A 19,100-nucleotide genomic window follows, 5' to 3' on the forward strand; every position below is an offset into this window, starting at 1 on the left:
AAGCATCAAGTGAGGGAAAAAGGGCCACGAGTGGAAATCGAGCATAGATAGAGGTAGAAGACGGTCCACTAGGATCGGTCCGAATCATATTCATTCTGAAAGCACGAGCAAGTAAGCAGGTTAAGAGCCAAATATTCAGGTCATCATCGGAAAGATGTCAAAATTAAGTGGGGGAGAATGTCATAATCGACGATACGATTGTGCCAACGAGAAAGTTATCGAGGACAATGGGTAGGTTAAGTAGGGGACACTATCACAACCTCACTGGGAGAAGGTAGGTTGTGACCCCACACACAAGGAGCGACCCTCAAGTGGCGTCCATCTGGCCACATAGGGGCCAAGACTGAAAAGTGCCATGATGCGATCGAGGAGGATGGTGCATCATCCAACACACCAAGAGTGTGCATTGAAGCTAAGTCGAGGCATACAAAAAGTTTGAGAGAATGAGATGACACGAGTGTCGAAGACAAGCTCGAAGAGGGCCAGATAGGGCCCCGGGCCATAACCTCAGAAATTGGGGTTTGGATATGAGTTTCAGCGTGCGGCTCAGAAATTAAGTCATCGGTATGAAAGATGAAAGTCAACCAAATTTGGTCTGAAACGGCTCAGAAATTAAGTCATCTGCTCACTAAAATAACCTCTACTCGAGAAGGATTGAAAATGCCTCAAAATGTACTATAGGAGGAGGCATGGCGTTAGCTCTCTCCCCTAGGTCTTGTGACCTAAGCGAGCTACCCTGTGGCACATGCGTGTATTAGTGTGGCAAACGTCACGGAACGAGCATCTCAGGCATCTTCCTTTGAAAAGGGTCTTTCAAGGATAGTACCGAACGACACAAGTCTGCTAGTATTGCGCCACAGCCCATGTGTCAGAGGTTGGTGGAACGTATGCCGTAAATAGTTTAGCATGGACACAGGAGAGTTCGATACTCGAGTGAACCAGATGGATGGATGTTCAGGATACCCCAATGAGATGATCGACATATGGGTCAATTTCCAACGAATGTGTTCGAACAAGCCAAGATGGTCGATGTATCCTAAGACATGGGACGACATCATGATGTATGGATCATGTTGTTAGGAACCAAGATGATAATGAAATGCGACGTGATTGTGTCGCACACGATTGAGCATGCACGCACGAACGCCTTGTGTGGCCGAACAAGCTTGAATCAACAATTAAGTCCTACACAAAGTTTATTCCAAATATCCCCACAAATCTAACCAAACAAGAATCATAAGTTTTGGTTCACCCTAGAGTAGAAATTCGAGCCTGAAAGTTACATTCTTACCCATGGTTCTAAGCTCTTTAGTTGTGGTTTCTCGGTCCTTTTCAAAAATTAGCTCAACAAACTCATCAATCACCCTTCCCTCCCTGAACACCAATTTTGTTGATGATATTCGGACATTCTTCCACTAAGTTATTGAAACATGACCTAAATAATTGTATTATTGCTATCGGATAATTTAATTTTACACTACACTGACACAAAAAAAAATTATTGTGTGTTGGCTTAGTTAACTTGTGTTGATGGGTCAACGACAATTATTTTTATTCAAACAGATTGACTTTAAATATAAATAATTGAATGACTAAATTTAAAATGACAAGACAATAAAGATATAGACAAAAACAAGTCGGTTCTCAATACTAGGTAATTATAGAAAAGACATATTTAGTGCCTAGGAGACTAGTATTGTCCTTTGAGAATAAAAGTTATTAAATTGTAATTAAGTTTACCCCATTTTTTAATTTTAATTTTTTTTTTTTCTTTTAAGTTACGTTTGTTTATATTTTAGAAAGAATTTTAATATATTTATAATTTTCTTTTCTACTCTTCATTTGTAAAATTAAATCAATAAAAAAAATCTATGTATTTGACGTATTAATTTATAATGACTTTTTTTCTATCATTTCACTACGTTTGAGATATTTGATCTAACATGCTTTGAATTTCGAGGTATCGAAAGATGGGGAGTAACTCAAACATACTATGCAAACACATAAAAATGAAAAAAAAACATGTAACAGAAAATGAAAGAACATGAAGAGAGGGACCACTTTCCAAATGCATTGAGACAGAAGTCCTTGAAGATGATTTTTTTCGTTTATTGGTCTGTTGTATTGCAGCTTGTATCATTCTTTCAAAGAGGCTACTCTATGAGAACCACGGAGCAATCGAAATTTTGGGATGCAGTTGGATAGGACTAGACCCAATTAACTAGATCTATGAAAACTATCAGAATGATAATAAGAAATCGTGGACTTTTATGGACCATCCTATTTTCTTTTTAAATAACTTTTTTTTATCTACGAATTTTAAAGACGATTAGTAAATCATTTGAAAACACGTCATCCTCCAAGAGAAAGAAGGTTAATTTCCCCGCAAGCCCACCAAAGCTTCCAATCATAGGAAACTTGCACCAACTTGGCAAGCTCCCACACAAATTCCTATGGCACCTCTCTCAGCGTTACGGTCCCATTATCAGCCTCAGCCTATGCCGTATAGAAACCATCATTATATCCTCTGTCGAGACTGCTCGTGCCCTCATAAAAATTCATGATTTTTGAAGCTACAACAGACCACAAACCGATGTTATAAAAAAACTGACTTACGATTTTTTTGATATTGGGTTCTCGCCTTACATTGATTACTGGCAAGAGATACGAAAAATTTGTATACTTGAAATTTTTAATATGAAGAGGGTGTTATCTTATCAAACCCATTAGAGAGCAAGAAGTTGGTTTGCTTATTGAATCAATTTCACAATTAAGTTCTTGTGAAGCTACTGTTGATCTTATTCTGATTGCTCTCACTACTGGTGTTATTTTTAGAATTATTTTTGGGAAGTTGTTTAAAGTGGATAGATTTAATGAAATTGTGAGTGAAGTTGAGGTCCTCTTGGGAAGCTAGCGGTGCTTCTGAATTTTTTCCTATTCCTTTTGTGAGGAAGGTAATTGATTGGTTTAGTGGTCGAAAAGCTAGACTTGAGAGGGTTTTTAATGAGATGAATGTTCTGTTCCAAGAGGTGATGGATGAACATCTTCATCGTGCAAGGCCTAAGGCAAAGCAAGATGATATCATTGATGTGCTTTTGGCAATCAGTAAAAAGCAAGTTGAATCTTGCACAGTTATCATTACTCATGAAAACATCAAAGCTATTTTTTTCGTAAGCAACTTTTATTTCTATTATTTAATCATTTTTACACTAAATTTTTATTTTAATTTCTAAGCTTTCAATCTCGTGGTTAACCAGTTTTTTTTAGCAATATTGAGCCTTTTTTGCTTTGTCTCTATCATTCATGTCATATACATTATCTCACCGCTTCCTGACATTTTTTTATTGTATTATGTGCATCAACAGAATATATTTTTAGCAGGAATAGAGATTAGTTCAATTACATTAGTCTGGGTAATGACAGAACTCGCGAAGAACCCAACATTGATGAAGAAAGCTCAAGAAGAAATCAGAAATAAGGTGGGAAACAAAGGAAAGGTAGTATAGAGTGACTTAGAAGATCTTCCATATCTGTAAATGATAGTGAAAGAGACATTGAGACTACATCCACCGGCACCTCTTCTTGTTCCAAGAGAAACCATTTCCCATTTCAAAATTGAAGGCTACGATTTTTACCCAAAAACGATTGTTCAAGTAAATATTTGGGCAATTGGGCGAGACCCCACATGTTGGAAAGACCCAGAAGAGTTTCTTCCAGAGAGATTTGCAAAGAGCTCGATTGATTACAAAGGACAACATTTTGAGCTCTTGCCGTTTGGAGCTGGTCGGAGGATTTGCCCGAGGCTGAATATGGGGGTGAAAAATGTGGAGTTGGCTTTAGCAAACCATTTTGATTGAAAGTTGCCCAATGGGATGAAAAAGGAGGACTTAGACATGGAAGGTAAAACAGGTTTGAGTCTTACCATCCACCAAAAGTTGCCTCTCAAACTTGTACCAATTTTATACCATCCATGAGTATATAAGTCGATTCCTCTAATCGTGAAGTCTTATGGCTTTTGTCTAGACTAATAACTGGCCCGTGTTCAAGAAAGTCGAGGCTACATCTTAAATGACTTGATTCGAAGGAAAATGAGGGTTAGAATTTGATTCGAGGACAACAAAATCAAAAGGTAATCCTTAAAAAACTTATAACTTTGAGCTTCAATTTCTTGGCCTAAAGTGCATAAGAAATTCTCAAACTTGAGTTTGAAGATTCATAAAGAGTAGATCTATTACTTTGAAGAAGGAATCGTGAGGAGATAAAGAACGTAAAAAGAGAATCGAGCTTTAGACATAAAGGAAATGACATAAAAGATTTGAAAATTTGAAGCTGCTGAGGTTGAACACGTGTGAGATTCACGTTCACAAGGTTGAGGGAACAGGTTCGTGGCTGGTCTCGATTAATCCCACTTGACTCATATTTGCCTTTTTTGTGGATATCAATAAATATTGACCTATTGATTATATGTTAAATTTAAAGAAATTGAGGAGTAATAGCCGAATTAGGAGCGTTTGATGCAAGAAAAGAGTTTATTGAAACTTCTAAAGAAGTTTTAATTTGTTTGCCAAACGAACTCTAGTGGTGATTATGTCTCCGGTACACTTCATAACTTGATGAATAATAGGTTAAGAAGATATATCGCCTATATTAGTCTACGATACTCCTCAAAACCCCTCGACGAGACACTGAGTGCTAAGTTAGGGAAATGCATAACCGTCGAACTGTAAGCTATTTTAGGCCACTAGAAAATCTAAAAACGACTTGTACTTGTCTAAGAGAGAGTTTTACATACGAGCTCGTAGATCATAAATAAATATAAATAGAGAAAATAGGGAAAGATTAGCTAGAATACCGTGAACGTGCATTGCCACCTAAAAGCATGTTAGGAGGTTGAAATACCTATTTATACCTTGATTGATGTGTGGACATGCTATATGATCTAGATAATATGCAGGACCTATCGGTGACCCACTAGCACTAAGTAGTAAGCACGTATGGAGACATAGGGAGAGCGAGAGGTTGCGTATTGTGATGGCTAGACGAACCGTGGAGAATAGAAAGTGAGAAGCTAAGTGCATTTTGAAACTCGAGTATACTACGATAGGTGACTTACACCTATGGAATAGAAATAAGTAAGGTATATGAACATTAAGAGCGTGAGAGTGCTGGAAAAGAACTCGAGCCATGAAATTAGTTGATTTTAAGTCGTTGATTGAGTATTAAAAAAACGTTAAATAGGAGAAATTTCAATGACACCCTACAAATAGGTTGCGTAGTGTGTATTTTTATATTCATTCATTCTATTCCTTGTTTACTAATAGATAGTAGACCACGACGGTTGAGCTTGCGGCTACACGGAGAACCCCTGGAATCTATTCGTTCCCTTTTTGTGTTCTTTTATTATTATTTTGATGTCGCTTTCTCAAAACTCCTATTATTTTGTAAACTACTTTGATATTGAATGTGTGTGTGTGTTTTTTTTTTAAATTCCCCGTGTTCTTTGTTTATCAAGCTCTTCAGGCGGGCGAGTTAGCTCTTCCACCCTCTCCCTCGTTCTAGACGCCCTCACGTTCGCTAGTCTCATTGATTTCATTAGTTACATTTGTTGCTCTTATTTCAATTTGAGTTTTTTCAAGTTCATGTTTAACGGTCGAGATATGTTAATGCCAAATTGAAGAGGTTAAAACAATGTACATCGACAAAGGTTGCATATTCATTACGAGAAACATATCAACCTAAAAATATAACATCATCATCCAGAATCAGTGTTTTGTTGTGTTTAGTTGAAAATACCAATTTCAAAATGTAGTATCTCTTATTTATATACCAATCATATTTCCCTTAACTGTCCACTGTGGGATTCTAATAATATTATTTTCGGACAAAGTATATTATTGAGTCTCATCGAATTAGGCTCACGACTTCTTTGTTGAACACTTGATGATTCTATTGACAAGCTAAGTTAAGATAAGGGAATTTCTTCGTTCGACACTTAAAGATTCTATTGACATAGCTAAGTTAAGATAAGAGCATGACTCTAATATGATATTCTCCACATTCCGGTGTCTTTTTCGTTGATCCTAATTGGGTGGTAATTGGATTAGAGGTCTATCTTAGAAAATACCGTTGCCTCTTTGAATTGATCGAATATGTCTTCTATTCTAGGCAAAGAGTATTTTGTTTTCTTTATGGTTCACTTATTTAGCTCTTTGTAATTGATGCACAGATACATCGATTCATCTTTCTTCTTAACAAACAACACTAGTGCACCCCATCGGGATATGCTAGGTCGAATGAACCCTTTGTCTAGCAAGTCTTGTAATTGCGCCTTGAGTTCCTTCAACTCTGCTGGTACCATACGTTAGGGTGCTTTGGAAATAGACCCAGTTCCCGGCTCGACTTCGATGACGAAGTCGACTGCTCGAGAAGAGGGTATTCCAGGTAGGTCATCCGGAAATATATCTGGGAACTTGTTTACTATTGACATGTTTTCTAGGGTCTTTTCTTTTCCTCTTACGTCTACGACACATGCTAATATACTTTTCCTTCCATATAAGGCTACGATTTTTACCCGAAAACAATGGTTCAAGTGAACGTTTGGGCAATTGGACGAGACCCCACATACTGGAAGGACCCAGAAGAGTTCCTTCCAAAGAGATTTGCAACATACTGGAAGGACCCAGAAGAGTTCCTTCCAGAGAGATTTGCAGAGAGCTGAATTGATTACAGAGGACAACACTGAACAACACTTTGAGTTCTTGCCATTCGGGCCTGGTTGAAGGATTTGCCCCAGGTTGAATTTGGGGTGAAAACTGTAGAGCTAGCTTTGCTGGATCTTTTGTACCATTTTAATTGGAGGTTACCGGAGGGGATGAAGGATGAGGACTTGAACATGGAAGAGACATCGGATTTGAGTCTCGCCATCTACAAAAAGTTGCCTCTCAAACTCAACTTGTACCAATTTCATACCCTCCATAAGTATAAGTTCCAAGCCGAATCCTCTTATTGTGAAGTTAGTTTTATGGCTTTCATCTACGCAAATAATGGGTGTTTTTATATAAAATAAAATGCTTAAAATTCATGTTACGAGAAACACAAAATGATTGAACAGTGTTATTGATGGATCCCTTTTTCTCAAACCAACTATTCTGAAAAACAATCAATCAGCTACGTTACGTATTTCTCTAACCTTCTTATATTTCATTTCACAATAAATACAAAAACTAAACACAAACCCATCCACCCAAAAAGAGGGGAAATAAAAGAATCAGAGAAGTGGCTCAGAAAGTTCCATCTCGTTTGAACTCTCTTCTTGTGTTTCCGAGCTACGAGAACCAACGAAGTCGAGTCCAAGCCACTGCCACGGCCAGCAAACGTATCTATGTCCATTTAATCCTCTTCTCGAACCTTCCCGGTTATCGAGCTCTTCGAGCTGACGAGTAAGATCTTCCACCCTCTCCCTCAACCTAGACGCCCTCACGTCGGCTAGCCTCAGTGACTTCTCAGCTGCATCTCTGGCTGCCATAGCAGCATTTGCTGTCTCTTCTTTCATCTTGAGTTTTTTGTCTGAATCCAACATCCCCTGTCTTGCTTCTTCAAGTTCCTGTTTAACCGCCGAGATCTGCCAATGCCAGATTGAAGACGTTTAAACAAAGTACACTTACACAGTATGCTGATTCGTTCCGAGAAACAAATGAACCTAAGAATATTGCATCATAACCCTGAACAAGTAATCCCGAACTTTTTTAGTAAAATCTCGTTTACTAAAAGATTTATAAACCCAAGCAACAATTTAATTATTTCTATAAATATTTGTACTGGAATTGATTCATTCGACTCAACCTTAAAACTTTTCCTTCTTTCTCCTTTGGAATTGATTCATTCGACTCAACCTTAAAACTTTTCCTTCTTTCTCCTTTACCACGTCATGGGAGTTTACAAGAGATCCCAGAGGCTCGCTCAATCAACTAGCTGCCATTTTGTACTCTCCATTCCTAATTCCTAGCCATTATGAGTTGCGTTTGGATATGTATTTAGCTGGAAATACCATCTTCTCCACTAATCATGATTACAAATTAGAATGCCTACACTAAATCAAGTTGATAGGTCCACTAATCATGATTACAAATTAGAATGCCTACACTAAATCAAGTTGATAGGTCGACACCACGCATCGTACAGATGAGAAGAATACTAGCTAATAACTATCTCATCAAGGTCAAATGAATACCATCACGTCGGATTGTTTCGATTGTTTTCGTAAACTTGCCCCTTGGGCTGCACAGCCAGAACAATTGATGTATCTTAACAGCATTCACATGTCTAACATATTCAACTAAAATATTTTTTTCCACTTAGAAACTATTTCCTTCGATACCCAAACTATTTGCTTACCCCACCTTCCCTAGAAATACAACAAATTAATTGTTCATCAAATTACCACACCCATCGCCGTTTATAATTATATTTCAAAAAGAAAACGTTGATCTTCAATGTTCTTACTTTTACAAGCCATAGCAAAAAACAGAGAGGTATGAAAGATCGGCTCAAAGGAGCATATCTAGTGAAGTTAGTAGATAGCATACCTGTGCCAGAAACTCCTGTTCAACAGCTTTGCCAGCAGCAGCTTCCTGCTCTGCAGCTAGCTTCCATCTCATGATTTCTTCTTCCGCGGCTGTAATGTCCATCATTAACCCTTCAACCTAAATCATGGGAATGAAAATTACAGAAAATAGATTACTAAGTGCAATTCTATAATCTTCATTCTCTATAAAGATTTAAAACATTGAGGAATTACATACACTTTCATTGGCAATTCTCTCCTTCTCTTCAAGTTCCTTAATTTGAAGTGATCTAAGTTTAAGCTCCTTGGATTGGGATTCTAGGTGCTCTTTAAGTACAACCGACTCTGCCCTTTAAGCCATCAAGGTAAAAAATAATAAAGAAATTACAAGTCAGAATCAGCAGAAATTCCATATGCACATATAATTCTGTAAACATTAATGTGTCTGCCTAGTTTCCAATATATAAAGTAAACCACAGATACAAAGTTTAGTTTAAATCTGATAGTCAAGTCAATGTAACGGTCCAAGCCCACCGCTAGTAGATATTGTCCTTTTTGGGTTCCCTTCCGGGCTTCTCCTCAAGGTTTTAAAACGCGTATGTTAGAGAGAGGTTTCCACACTCTTGTAAAGAATGTTTTGTTCTCCTCTCCAACCGATGTGGGATCTCACAATCCACCCCCTTCGAGACCCAGCGTCTCGCTAGCATTCATTCCATCTCCAATCGGAATTCGTTCCATCTCCAATCGACGTGAGCCCCTCAATCGAGACACACACAAATCGAGAAATGGTATCAGAGCAAGACACCGGGGCGATGTGTCAGTGAGGAGGCTGAGCCCCAAAGGGGGTGGACGCGAGGTGGTGTGCCAGCAAAGACGCTAGGCCCCAAAGTGGTGGATTGTGAGATCCCACATCGGTTGGGGAGGAGAACAAAACATTCTTTATAGGGGTGTGGAAACATCTCCCTAGCAGACACTTTTTTAAGAACTTGAGGGGAAGCCCGGAAGGGAAAGTCCAAAGAGGACAAAATCTGCTAGCGGTGGGTTAGGCTGTTATAGCCAATAACTCAGAGATTGCTCTATATGTGTATATTCATAAGCGTAATACACATACCTTAATTCCTCCAAGGAATGCCGTAACTCAATGATCTCAATCTGAGACGCCTTCACAATATTCTCCAAAGCACCAGCCTGTATTTTACACGAGAACGTAAAACAAATCAAATACTTATTATCATCTAAGAAAAAACTTATGATAAAACAAGGCTCAAATTCGCTTACCAGAGTGAATATTTCGTCATCCTCCTCTGCATCTAGCGCTTTCCCATTGTCCCGGGAAGTCGGGAACTTCTCGTCTCCAAGAAGCTTGCTGAATTTGAAATCAATGCCAGCCTCTCTTAAACCATTTTCTGCAACTTCAAACAATTGATTTGCTTTTGAAGAGGGATCAGATGTCATCCTTTTCGATAATGCACTCCTCAGTAAATATCCAATATGATCTTTCTCCTTGAGCAACTGGGCAACTGTCTCCTTTAAATTCTTAATTTCACTAATCTTCTCCTCAATTGAACTCCTGATCTTATCCGTGACAAGTTTTTGTAATGCATAAATAGACTCCATTCCAGCCAAAGATGCACGTATATTCTCCTCCATGTCGGTCTCCCGAGGGAGAAACAAAGACTCTGAAAATTCAGAATGGTCTGCATCACTACCATCAACTATCTTAACAATATCATAAATTTGGTCGTGAATTTTTGAAATGAAATTCAACTGGTCAACAAGTAAAGGCCTTTGGGACTCCATTTTTGCCTCCAAAATCCTTAACTTATCATCATAATCTTGCGTAAGCTGCCTTAACTCAGAAGCTTCATCCTCGGCCCGGTTTAGTTTACCAGACAGATCTGCTTCAATTTCAGACATCTTTTTATCCTTTTCGGAGATACTGTTCTCCAGATCTTCGATATCGGAAGTTTTCTTCGATACCTCCTCCCTCAGCCCACTAATCGTAGCTTCGAGCTGAGATATCTCAATGGCAATTTCATAATTCCTAAGATCCATTTGTTCCCTGGTTTCGTTCCTCGACTTAGTTGTCGTGTCAATCTGCCTAACAAGCTCTTCAACGATTTCATTCGTTCTCTTGATGACTCCATAGGCAACTGCAGGTAATCCTGTATATTTTTGCGACCTAGGCAACCCACCAGCCGTAAAGTTCTTGAAATTGCTCGCTTTTGAGGATATCTTATCAATCCCAGTAACTAGCATATGTGACGCATTACCAATTTCCGATCTCAAACCATCCCGTTCCTTTAAGATCTCATCGAGTTGCTTCCCAATCTCATCCCTAACTCTCGAGACCTCATCTTTCTGCCTATTCGCCTCAGCCAACTCCGCCGAAACCTTTTCATTCAATTTCAACGCTTCTTCCTTCTCCCTCAATGCATCATCCCGCTGCCTTCCACATTCATCGCGCTTCTTAATCGCCTCGTGTGCAAGCGCTTTCAATCGATTAAAAGATACTTGCAACTCCGATTTCGAATTCTCCGCCGCTTCTCGAGCTTTCCGCTCACGATCGCGCTCCGCAAGAATCTCTCTAAACCTCTCGACAGAGATTTCTTCAGGAGACGTATTCTGAATCACAATAGGCACCGGATCATCACCTTCAACATCGCTGAGCACAGCATCCGCATCTTCATCAACACCACTCGCCATCCAATATACGTCCAATCACTAACCCCAAAAAATTGGGCAAAACTCCATACCCAACCCAATTACACCATCGAAAACTTATACTACTCAGTTCCTTACTCAATTTCAATAATCAAATCCGAAAAACCTCACAATTATGAAAAACAAATAGTCCACAAACAAGAACAAAATAAAAGATCAATCAGTTGGTGTACCCGAAGCTGCAAATGAGAACGGATTTCAATGGCGATTACTTCAAATTAAAGCTTCAAAAACAGATTAGTCGTATGAACAAGGCTTCCCTCTCTACAATTGGATTCAATGGGGAAAGAAAAGAAGAAGACCCAACGACGGAGCGTAGAAGAACAGGACAATGGTAACCATTTACCAACCAGTCTTCCTCTGCAATTGCTTTTTCGATGTATAAATAATTGCCATTATAAATATACGGCACCATAAAGTTATTATTCTGTGTTGTGCGGCACACCGTAGCTGTGTACATCAGCAGCCCCAATGGCTGCCACGTTGCAATGATCAAAACTAACCAGATCACAGCCGTATAAATGTTTTCTTAAGAATGGAAGCAAGAAAATTCGAATTTTGAACACATTATTGTTTTTAGGTAAATAAATTTATTTTTTCCTATTTAGAATTACTTTTAAATATATTTTTAATTATTTAAAATTATTTTTAATATAAAACTCGCGTTTAAAAATGCTAAATTAAATATTAATTTAGTTTTGAATTATTAAATGTATGAACAATAAAAATGAATTAAATTGTTTCAAAATCACTATTAAATATCTTATAATTTTATGTGTGTAATAATTATTTAAAATAGGTCAAAAAAATAACCTAAACATAACGAAGTTCATCTACCACCTACAAACTCCCGCTACTAGTAAATATAAATTTGAGAAAATAAGGCATACATAAATTGTCTGAATAATAATTTTTTAATGTCAGTCACTCCATTATTTTCTTGATTTGATATGCTAATATTATAAAGATTTTTGGGTTAAAGAGTCTTCGTTTCAACTTGTACATTAGCCACCTCTTGAATCTTCTTAACATTGCTTCTTGTGATCGATCATTCGAGTACATGCAAAGGGTCAGTAGTTGAATTCATATCATGCCTAGATCAATTTGAATTGTGTCACGTGCGGTTCAGGAAATTTGGGGATGTTGAGAAATGGACATAGAAGAAGTTGGGCTCAGCCCAAAAGAACGAAGAACTTACTTACTCGAGTTAAACCCAAGCCCAAGAGGACGTCTAGGCCCATATATAATCATTTGGGCCGAGTAATATCACATTCCAAAATAAACTTCTGGGTCATACTGGTATCTCGTACTTCAAAGACGTTCATTTACGGCGGAGCTAGGGCATGTGGAGACATGTCTCAAACAGGTAGGAGATTTTCGTTTAGACAGAGAATGGGGAAAGAAATGAATTAACGTTTTTTTCCCGTTAGATAAATGAGGTCACCTACAGAATTATATTCCCTATCTCCATCTCTGCTTGATTTCCTATCCCGCCTGTTCCCAGACTGCTTAATATAAATATATTTTCAACACATGAGTTAAGGAAAACACATACTAACAGTGGTCGTCGTAACATTTGTTATCAATCTATTCACGACCCACACACTGTTTGAAAATTCTAAAGACCAAATGTTCTTCGGCTAACTCCAAAATCAAACCATCCGGCCTCCAACGATTAAAAAAAACTAAAATCCTTGCTGGTTTGTTTTTTAAGAGCTCACTACAACCAATCAAATGCCCGAACGGACAAATTGATCGTGCAAAGTGAAGTCGAACCAAGTCACTAACCTCAAAAAAGAAAGTGGAGTTACAACTCGTAAAGGCTAATTCGACTTAAATAAACTTTTTAATTGACTCGGACCTCAAAGAATAAAAATATAATATTTTTTTAAACAAAATTATGACTATAATTTAATTAATTTTAAAAAGAAAGTACGAAGGAAATAAAAAAATAATTAATTTTTTTTTAAAAAAAGTCAATATTATAAAATATTTTTTTAAAAGTTGTGGATTAATAAATAAACCATTACTCAATAAATTATAAGTCAATAACTTTTAATATTATTATTAAGATTTAAATAAATCAAACTTTTTATTTTTTCCATTTTAAAATTATCCTTAAATATATTAAATATTAAATTTTGTTTATAAAAATTTGTTATATTATTCCATAATTGTTTTTATTAATTTATTTAGATGTGCACGCATGCAACTCGAAAAATAAATAAATTTTATTAAAATATATATATATTCGCTAATAATGATTTAATTACGGATTTTTAATATCTTAAAGTCAAATCTAAAATCTTTAAATCATCGAGGACTAAATAGAAAATTACTTAAAATTTGTCGTAATATTTATATTTATATTTATATAATAATGTATTATATATATATATATTTATTTATAATACTTCTTATATAAATGAATTAAAAAAAAAGTGACATTTTTATAAAATTTGGTAAATCAACTTTTAAAGTAATTAATTTATGAAATTAAATATTTAAACGTTTAATTTTATTTATAATAGGTTGGGGTTAATTCTTACCTGGAACAACTTAAATTCATAGCTAACAGATATTGTCGGCTTGAACTCGTTAGTTATAGCCGTTAGCTTCACGATTTTAAAACATGTATGCTAGAGAGATGTTTACACGCCCTTATAAAAAATGTTTCATTCTTCCGAGTGAGATCCCTCAAATACGTTTCTACAAAAATAAAAAATTTAAGAGCCCATCTGACACGAAGTTGAATAAGTCAAACCAGTTCCAAATACGTCACAAGTTAGCTCTGAAAATGCAAATATATATGAACATAACATAAAATATTAAAGGGCATTTAATGTTAAAGTTGAATCTTTCCATTTACAAACACATTATCAATGAACATTTGAATTCGACAATGACCAAATCTTTAGACGGATGGGTTGTTCTAACTTTTTCCTCTCCCCAAGAACAAACCAGGAAGTTTACCAAGAAAGATCCTCTGGGTATCACTATTTGCCGTCTACAAAAGCAGCGGCATTCGTTTTCAGATTCAGACTACCAAAAATGGCCTACTCTTTTGGAAACAAGGAGGAAGTTCATCGACTGGGTTAGTCAACAAGTATGATGATTCCATTTTGTTTTATAATAATCATTTAAGAACATCACTGCCTTTCTTACGCACTGTTTGCGTGTATAGATTATGAATTGATTATGCAATCGTAGCCGGTTTAATGTTTTGACGAAGACCCAATTTCTCTATTCCTTGGGCCATACTTCGTCTCGATTTTCTTCATTAATTTATAGATTTTGAAACTTACCCAAGTGATTAAACCTCCTAGATTCATGGTCAATCTCTTGTGATTATCGGATAGGAGACTACAGGAAACTTCTGTACTGTAGAGGTTCCTTGTAGCGTTGGATTTTCGACGGCAGGGTTTATTGAACTGGTCGTAGCTACTATTGCCTTTCTTGGTCTTTTTTTATTCATTTTTCTGCTTGATCTTTGCTGCGATTTCAGAAACAGATATAAATACACAGATATTAGTATTGGATTTTGCTGGTAAAATTGAAGATCCAAGTTCTTCAGAACCTGATTGTTTAGAAGATCATTGGTTCATGTGTTCTTTGTTCTTTTGCAGGTGATTAGTTGACTTTTTGTGTGCTGAGGAATTTGCAGATTTTTGAGCTATGGGAAGTAAGAATTCGAAGGAGACGGATCAAAGAGAGTTTGATTCAGATGGGTTTGGGAATTCTTCAACGTGGGGTTATGACAATTATCCTCCACCTTCGCCGTATGTTGAGCAGTATTCATATCCACAACGCTCTGATTATGGGTCACAAACACCACTACCACAGAGGAGGTTGGATAGGAAATATTCAAGAATTGCTGACCATTACCAATCCTTGGATGAGGTTTGAATGTTTGTCCTGTTTTTTTGTCTATAATGTTTGATGTCTCTCTGCCTGTGCTCTGTTTGTGGAAGTGTTTAAGAACTAGGATGTTAACTTGCTGGATAGGAGATCAATGAGCTCCTTGCATTGTAATGATTCTCATTGGGCTGTAAATAGAAGGCTGTGAGATCCCACGCCGGTTGAAGCAGACTATTTGATAGTGGTGGGCTTAAGCTCTTATAAATAGTATCAGAGCCAAGTATTGGGCGGTGTGCCAGCGAGGAAGCTGGGCTCCTAAGGGGGTGGATTGTGAGATCATACATCGGTTGAAGAGGGGAACGAAGCATTCCTTATAAGGGTGTGGAAACCTCTTCCTAGTATATGCGTTTTAAAACTGTGAGGTTGATAGTGATACGTAACGAGCTAAAGCAGATAATATCTACTAGCGGTGGGCTTAGGCTGTTACAAATGGTATTAGAGCTAGGGACTGGGCGGTGTGTCAGCGAGGACGCTAGGCTCCGAAGGGGAGGGTGGATTGTGAGATCCTACATCGGTTGGAAAGGGGAACGAAGCATCCCTTATGAAGGTGTGGAAACCTCTCCCTAGTAGACACGTTTTAAAATCGTGAGGTTGATGCGATACGTAATGGGCCAAAGCAGATAATATCTGCTAACGGTGGGTTTGGGCTGCTACAAATGATATCAGAGCCAGGCACCAGGCAGTGTGCCAGCGAGGATGCTGAGCCCCCAGGGGTAGATTGTGAGATCTCATGTTAGTTGGAGAGGGGAATGAAGCATTGCTTATAAGGGTGTGGAAACCTCTCCCTAGTAGACGCACTGTAAAACGGTGAGGTTGACGGTGATACGTAACAGGCCAAAGCGGACAATATCTGCTAGCAGTGGGCTTGAGCGGTTACAAAAGTAGTGGCTTTATTTGCTTCATTTTGACCTCCCCACATGAGCTTTGCCTGCATAAACTTGTTAAGTCGGTTCAAGGATTGGTTTAAACTGGGGATTGTGGATGAATTAGTCTAATGATTGAGTTGAGTACAGAAATTGATATTGGCTTCATTTTGGGCGTTGTTAATGGTGTTTTGCAACAGGTGACAGCAGCTCTTGCTCAAGCTGGACTAGAGTCCTCTAATCTCATTGTGGGAATCGATTTCACGAAGAGCAACGAGTGGACAGGTCCGTTCTCATCTCATAGCTTCTAGATAAACACATTTACTACTCATAGTACGCTGATCCCTCTTTCGATATAGGTTCAAGGTCGTTTAATCGACGTAGTTTACACCACATTGGGAACGTGCAGAATCCATACGAACAAGCCATATCAATTATTGGACAGACCTTATCAGCTTTTGATGAGGACAACATGATTCCATGTTATGGATTTGGAGATGGTAATTGCATATTAGGCACGATCTCGATTCTTACCATACGTTCGTGTAATGGCGAATTGACAATTGAACTGCAATCTTTGCAGCATCTACACATGATCAAAATGTCTTTAGCTTTTACGACAATGACAGGATCTGTAATGGATTTGAGGAAGTTTTGCATCGTTACAAAGAAATCGTCCCCAACTTACGACTTGCAGGTGATCGTTTTCTTGTTTCGATTAATGCGAAACGTGACCATTTGGCTTACTTTAGGCCTTGTTCTTACTTCTTGCAGGACCTACATCTTTTGCACCAATCATTGAGATGGCCATGACAATAGTTGAGCAAACTGGTGGTCAGTACCATGTTTTGCTGATAATTGCAGATGGGCAGGTGAGTCCGGTTTCGAACGAGCAAGTCGTTCACCTTCCATATTTGATCTCATTGAAACAAATATCTGAAAAAACTCGTTTTGCATACTGTTGGTTTGCCTTATGTCTAAAAGAAGTTTCCCTTAAGACAGGTCACAAGAAGTGTCGACACAAATAACGGTCAACTGAGTTCACAAGAACGAAACACCGTCGATGCGATTGTTAGAGCAAGGTAAAGATCAAGCCACTCCATCTTTGATTATCAAACACCTCCTTGTTCTTTAAACACGAGTATACTTGCAGTGAGTACCCGTTGTCAATAATCTTGGTTGGAGTCGGAGACGGGCCATGGGACATGATGAAGAATTTTGACGACAACATCCCAGCTCGAGCTTTCGATAACTTTCAGGTTTTCAACATTACTACCATGCAGGATAGAACTTTTCACATTTTTATTACATATGCTGAGGATTGTAGCCTGCTTTGTGTATGCAGTTTGTCAATTTCACTGAGATTATGTCAAAAAATGTGAACTCTACCAGAAGGCAGACTGAGTTTGCTCTAGCTGCCTTAATGGAAATACCTTCTCAATATCAGGCTACTCTAGAGCTTGGCCTATTGGGGTATGCATTCATTTTATGCTTTCTTTATCGACTCACGAATGCTATCTCTAATCTCGTCTCGATCAAGCAGTCGACGACGAGGGAGTTCGCCGGAGAGAGTACCTCTTCCGCCTCCTTTGTACAGCACGACACCGTTCAACGGCTACCCGAGAACCCCACGAGCCAACAGTTTTCAGACTCGAACGCCTTCACATGGTAGATATAACCAAGGAGTTGGCACAACTTCATCCACCAGTTCTCATTATGATAACCAGGTTTCTAACCTTAGCCATTAAAGCTATGTTTTGGATCTTTTTTAATCAGGACTAACGTTTTATGATTGTCAAATGGCTTGGCCTTGCAGATTTGCCCCATTTGTCTCACTAATCCAAAGGACATGGCGTTTGGTTGCGGGCATCAGGTAATATCCAAAGCCTACTGTGAGATCCCACGTCGGTTAGGGAGGAGAACGAAACACCCTTTATAAGGGTGTGGAAACCTCTCCCTAGTATACGCATTTCAAAAACCTTCAAGGGAAACCTGAAAGGGAAAGCGAGGACTTGGACCGTTACATATGGTATCAGATCCAGCCACTGGGCGATGTGCTAGCGAGGAGGCAGAGCCTCGAAGGGGGGTGGACATGAGGTGATGTGCCAGCAAGGATGCTGGACTCCAAAGAGGGGTAGATTTGACGGGGTCCTACATCGATTGGAGAAAGGAACGAGTGCCAGTGATGACGCTGAGCCCTGAAGGGGGTGGATTGTGAGATCCCATATCGGTTGGGGAGGAGAACGAAACACCCTTTATAAGGGTGTGAAAACCTCTCCCTAATAGACACGTTTTAAGAACCTTGAGGGGAAACCCAAAAGGGAAAGTCCAAAGAGGACAATATCTGCTAGCAGTGAACTTGATTTGTTACATCACTTTCCTTGTAGATTCTTCACTAACTCTTCTCCTTCCTATTACGTAGACATGCTGCGACTGCGGAGAAACGCTCGAGTCGTGCCCCATCTGCCGAAGCTCTATTCAAACTAGAATAAGGCTTTATTAAGTCCTGCCATGTGATACCTATGGCTCATTTATTTCATTTTTTGGATCCTCAACTCCTGCAATGGGCCAGGTCTCTCGAAGCGAGGTACAACGGGAAGGTACGTAACTGCAGATTACTATATCTTCGTCTTGTTAAATGGCGGTTTCGATGAACATCAATACTGTTCTACAGGGTGTGTTTGTACATATGGTGGATGTTTTTGTTAGCCTGCCTCATCACTGACTATACACAACTATACCTGTTTGTAGAAGCTTCAAAAGGAGTTCGTTTTAATCTTATCGTTCAGCTTGTTTCGTTCTTAGAAATCATTTTTACGTGCATACGTCGTTGTACATATCGGTTTCTGGGTTGTAATAAGTCTTCCTGCTTGTTTATCATCAACTAAGCAGACGTTTCTTTCTGAAATAAAATTCATCATTGTCATTGAATAGAGCTGTTCTTCTCTGTTTCATGAACTTGTTTAGAGTTACCAGTTTATATACACTATAGCTCTCCTGACTGTGCTGGATTTTTCTTCTGCATTGAAGAA

At 38.4% G+C, this 19,100-nt stretch overlaps 2 protein-coding genes and 1 pseudogene across 5 annotated transcripts; 2 read left to right on the forward strand and 1 right to left on the reverse strand.

Moving 5' to 3' along the window:
• Positions 1 to 906: 906 nt before the first annotated feature.
• LOC111802072 lies at positions 907 to 3,974 on the forward strand (annotated as a pseudogene).
• A 3,109-nt stretch (positions 3,975 to 7,083) lies between these two features.
• LOC111801880 (uncharacterized protein At3g49055) lies at positions 7,084 to 11,269 on the reverse strand. Its single transcript, XM_023686087.1, has 5 exons — positions 9,842 to 11,269; positions 9,675 to 9,751; positions 8,802 to 8,913; positions 8,586 to 8,702; positions 7,084 to 7,621 (listed from the first exon to the last, which is right to left on the reverse strand). Exons 1-5 carry the CDS (start codon positions 11,267 to 11,269, stop codon positions 7,268 to 7,270), a joined length of 2,088 nt encoding a protein of 695 aa, XP_023541855.1. The 3' UTR covers positions 7,084 to 7,267.
• Positions 11,270 to 14,208: 2,939 nt separating this feature from the next.
• LOC111802344 (E3 ubiquitin-protein ligase RGLG2-like) lies at positions 14,209 to 19,001 on the forward strand. Of its 4 annotated transcripts, none has more exons than XR_002816247.1 (13): positions 14,209 to 14,393; positions 14,914 to 15,187; positions 16,269 to 16,353; positions 16,428 to 16,568; positions 16,652 to 16,765; positions 16,843 to 16,940; positions 17,071 to 17,150; positions 17,222 to 17,327; positions 17,414 to 17,541; positions 17,612 to 17,795; positions 17,885 to 17,941; positions 18,491 to 18,668; positions 18,743 to 19,001. XR_002816247.1 is itself a non-coding variant. In XM_023686673.1 (11 exons), exons 1-11 carry the CDS (start codon positions 14,963 to 14,965, stop codon positions 18,569 to 18,571), a joined length of 1,299 nt encoding a protein of 432 aa, XP_023542441.1. In that variant the 5' UTR covers positions 14,434 to 14,962; the 3' UTR covers positions 18,572 to 19,001. The 4 variants fall into 4 exon arrangements, 1 of the variants encoding a protein (XP_023542441.1); XR_002816248.1 differs by having other exon boundaries at positions 14,209 to 14,381; XR_002816249.1 differs by lacking the exon at positions 14,209 to 14,393 and adding an exon at positions 14,434 to 14,834.
• Positions 19,002 to 19,100: the final 99 nt, after the last annotated feature.

Source organism: Cucurbita pepo, chromosome LG09 (genome assembly GCF_002806865.2).
Source record: "Cucurbita pepo subsp. pepo cultivar mu-cu-16 chromosome LG09, ASM280686v2, whole genome shotgun sequence".
In the NCBI taxonomy this organism is placed as follows: Eukaryota; Viridiplantae; Streptophyta; class Magnoliopsida; order Cucurbitales; family Cucurbitaceae; genus Cucurbita; species Cucurbita pepo.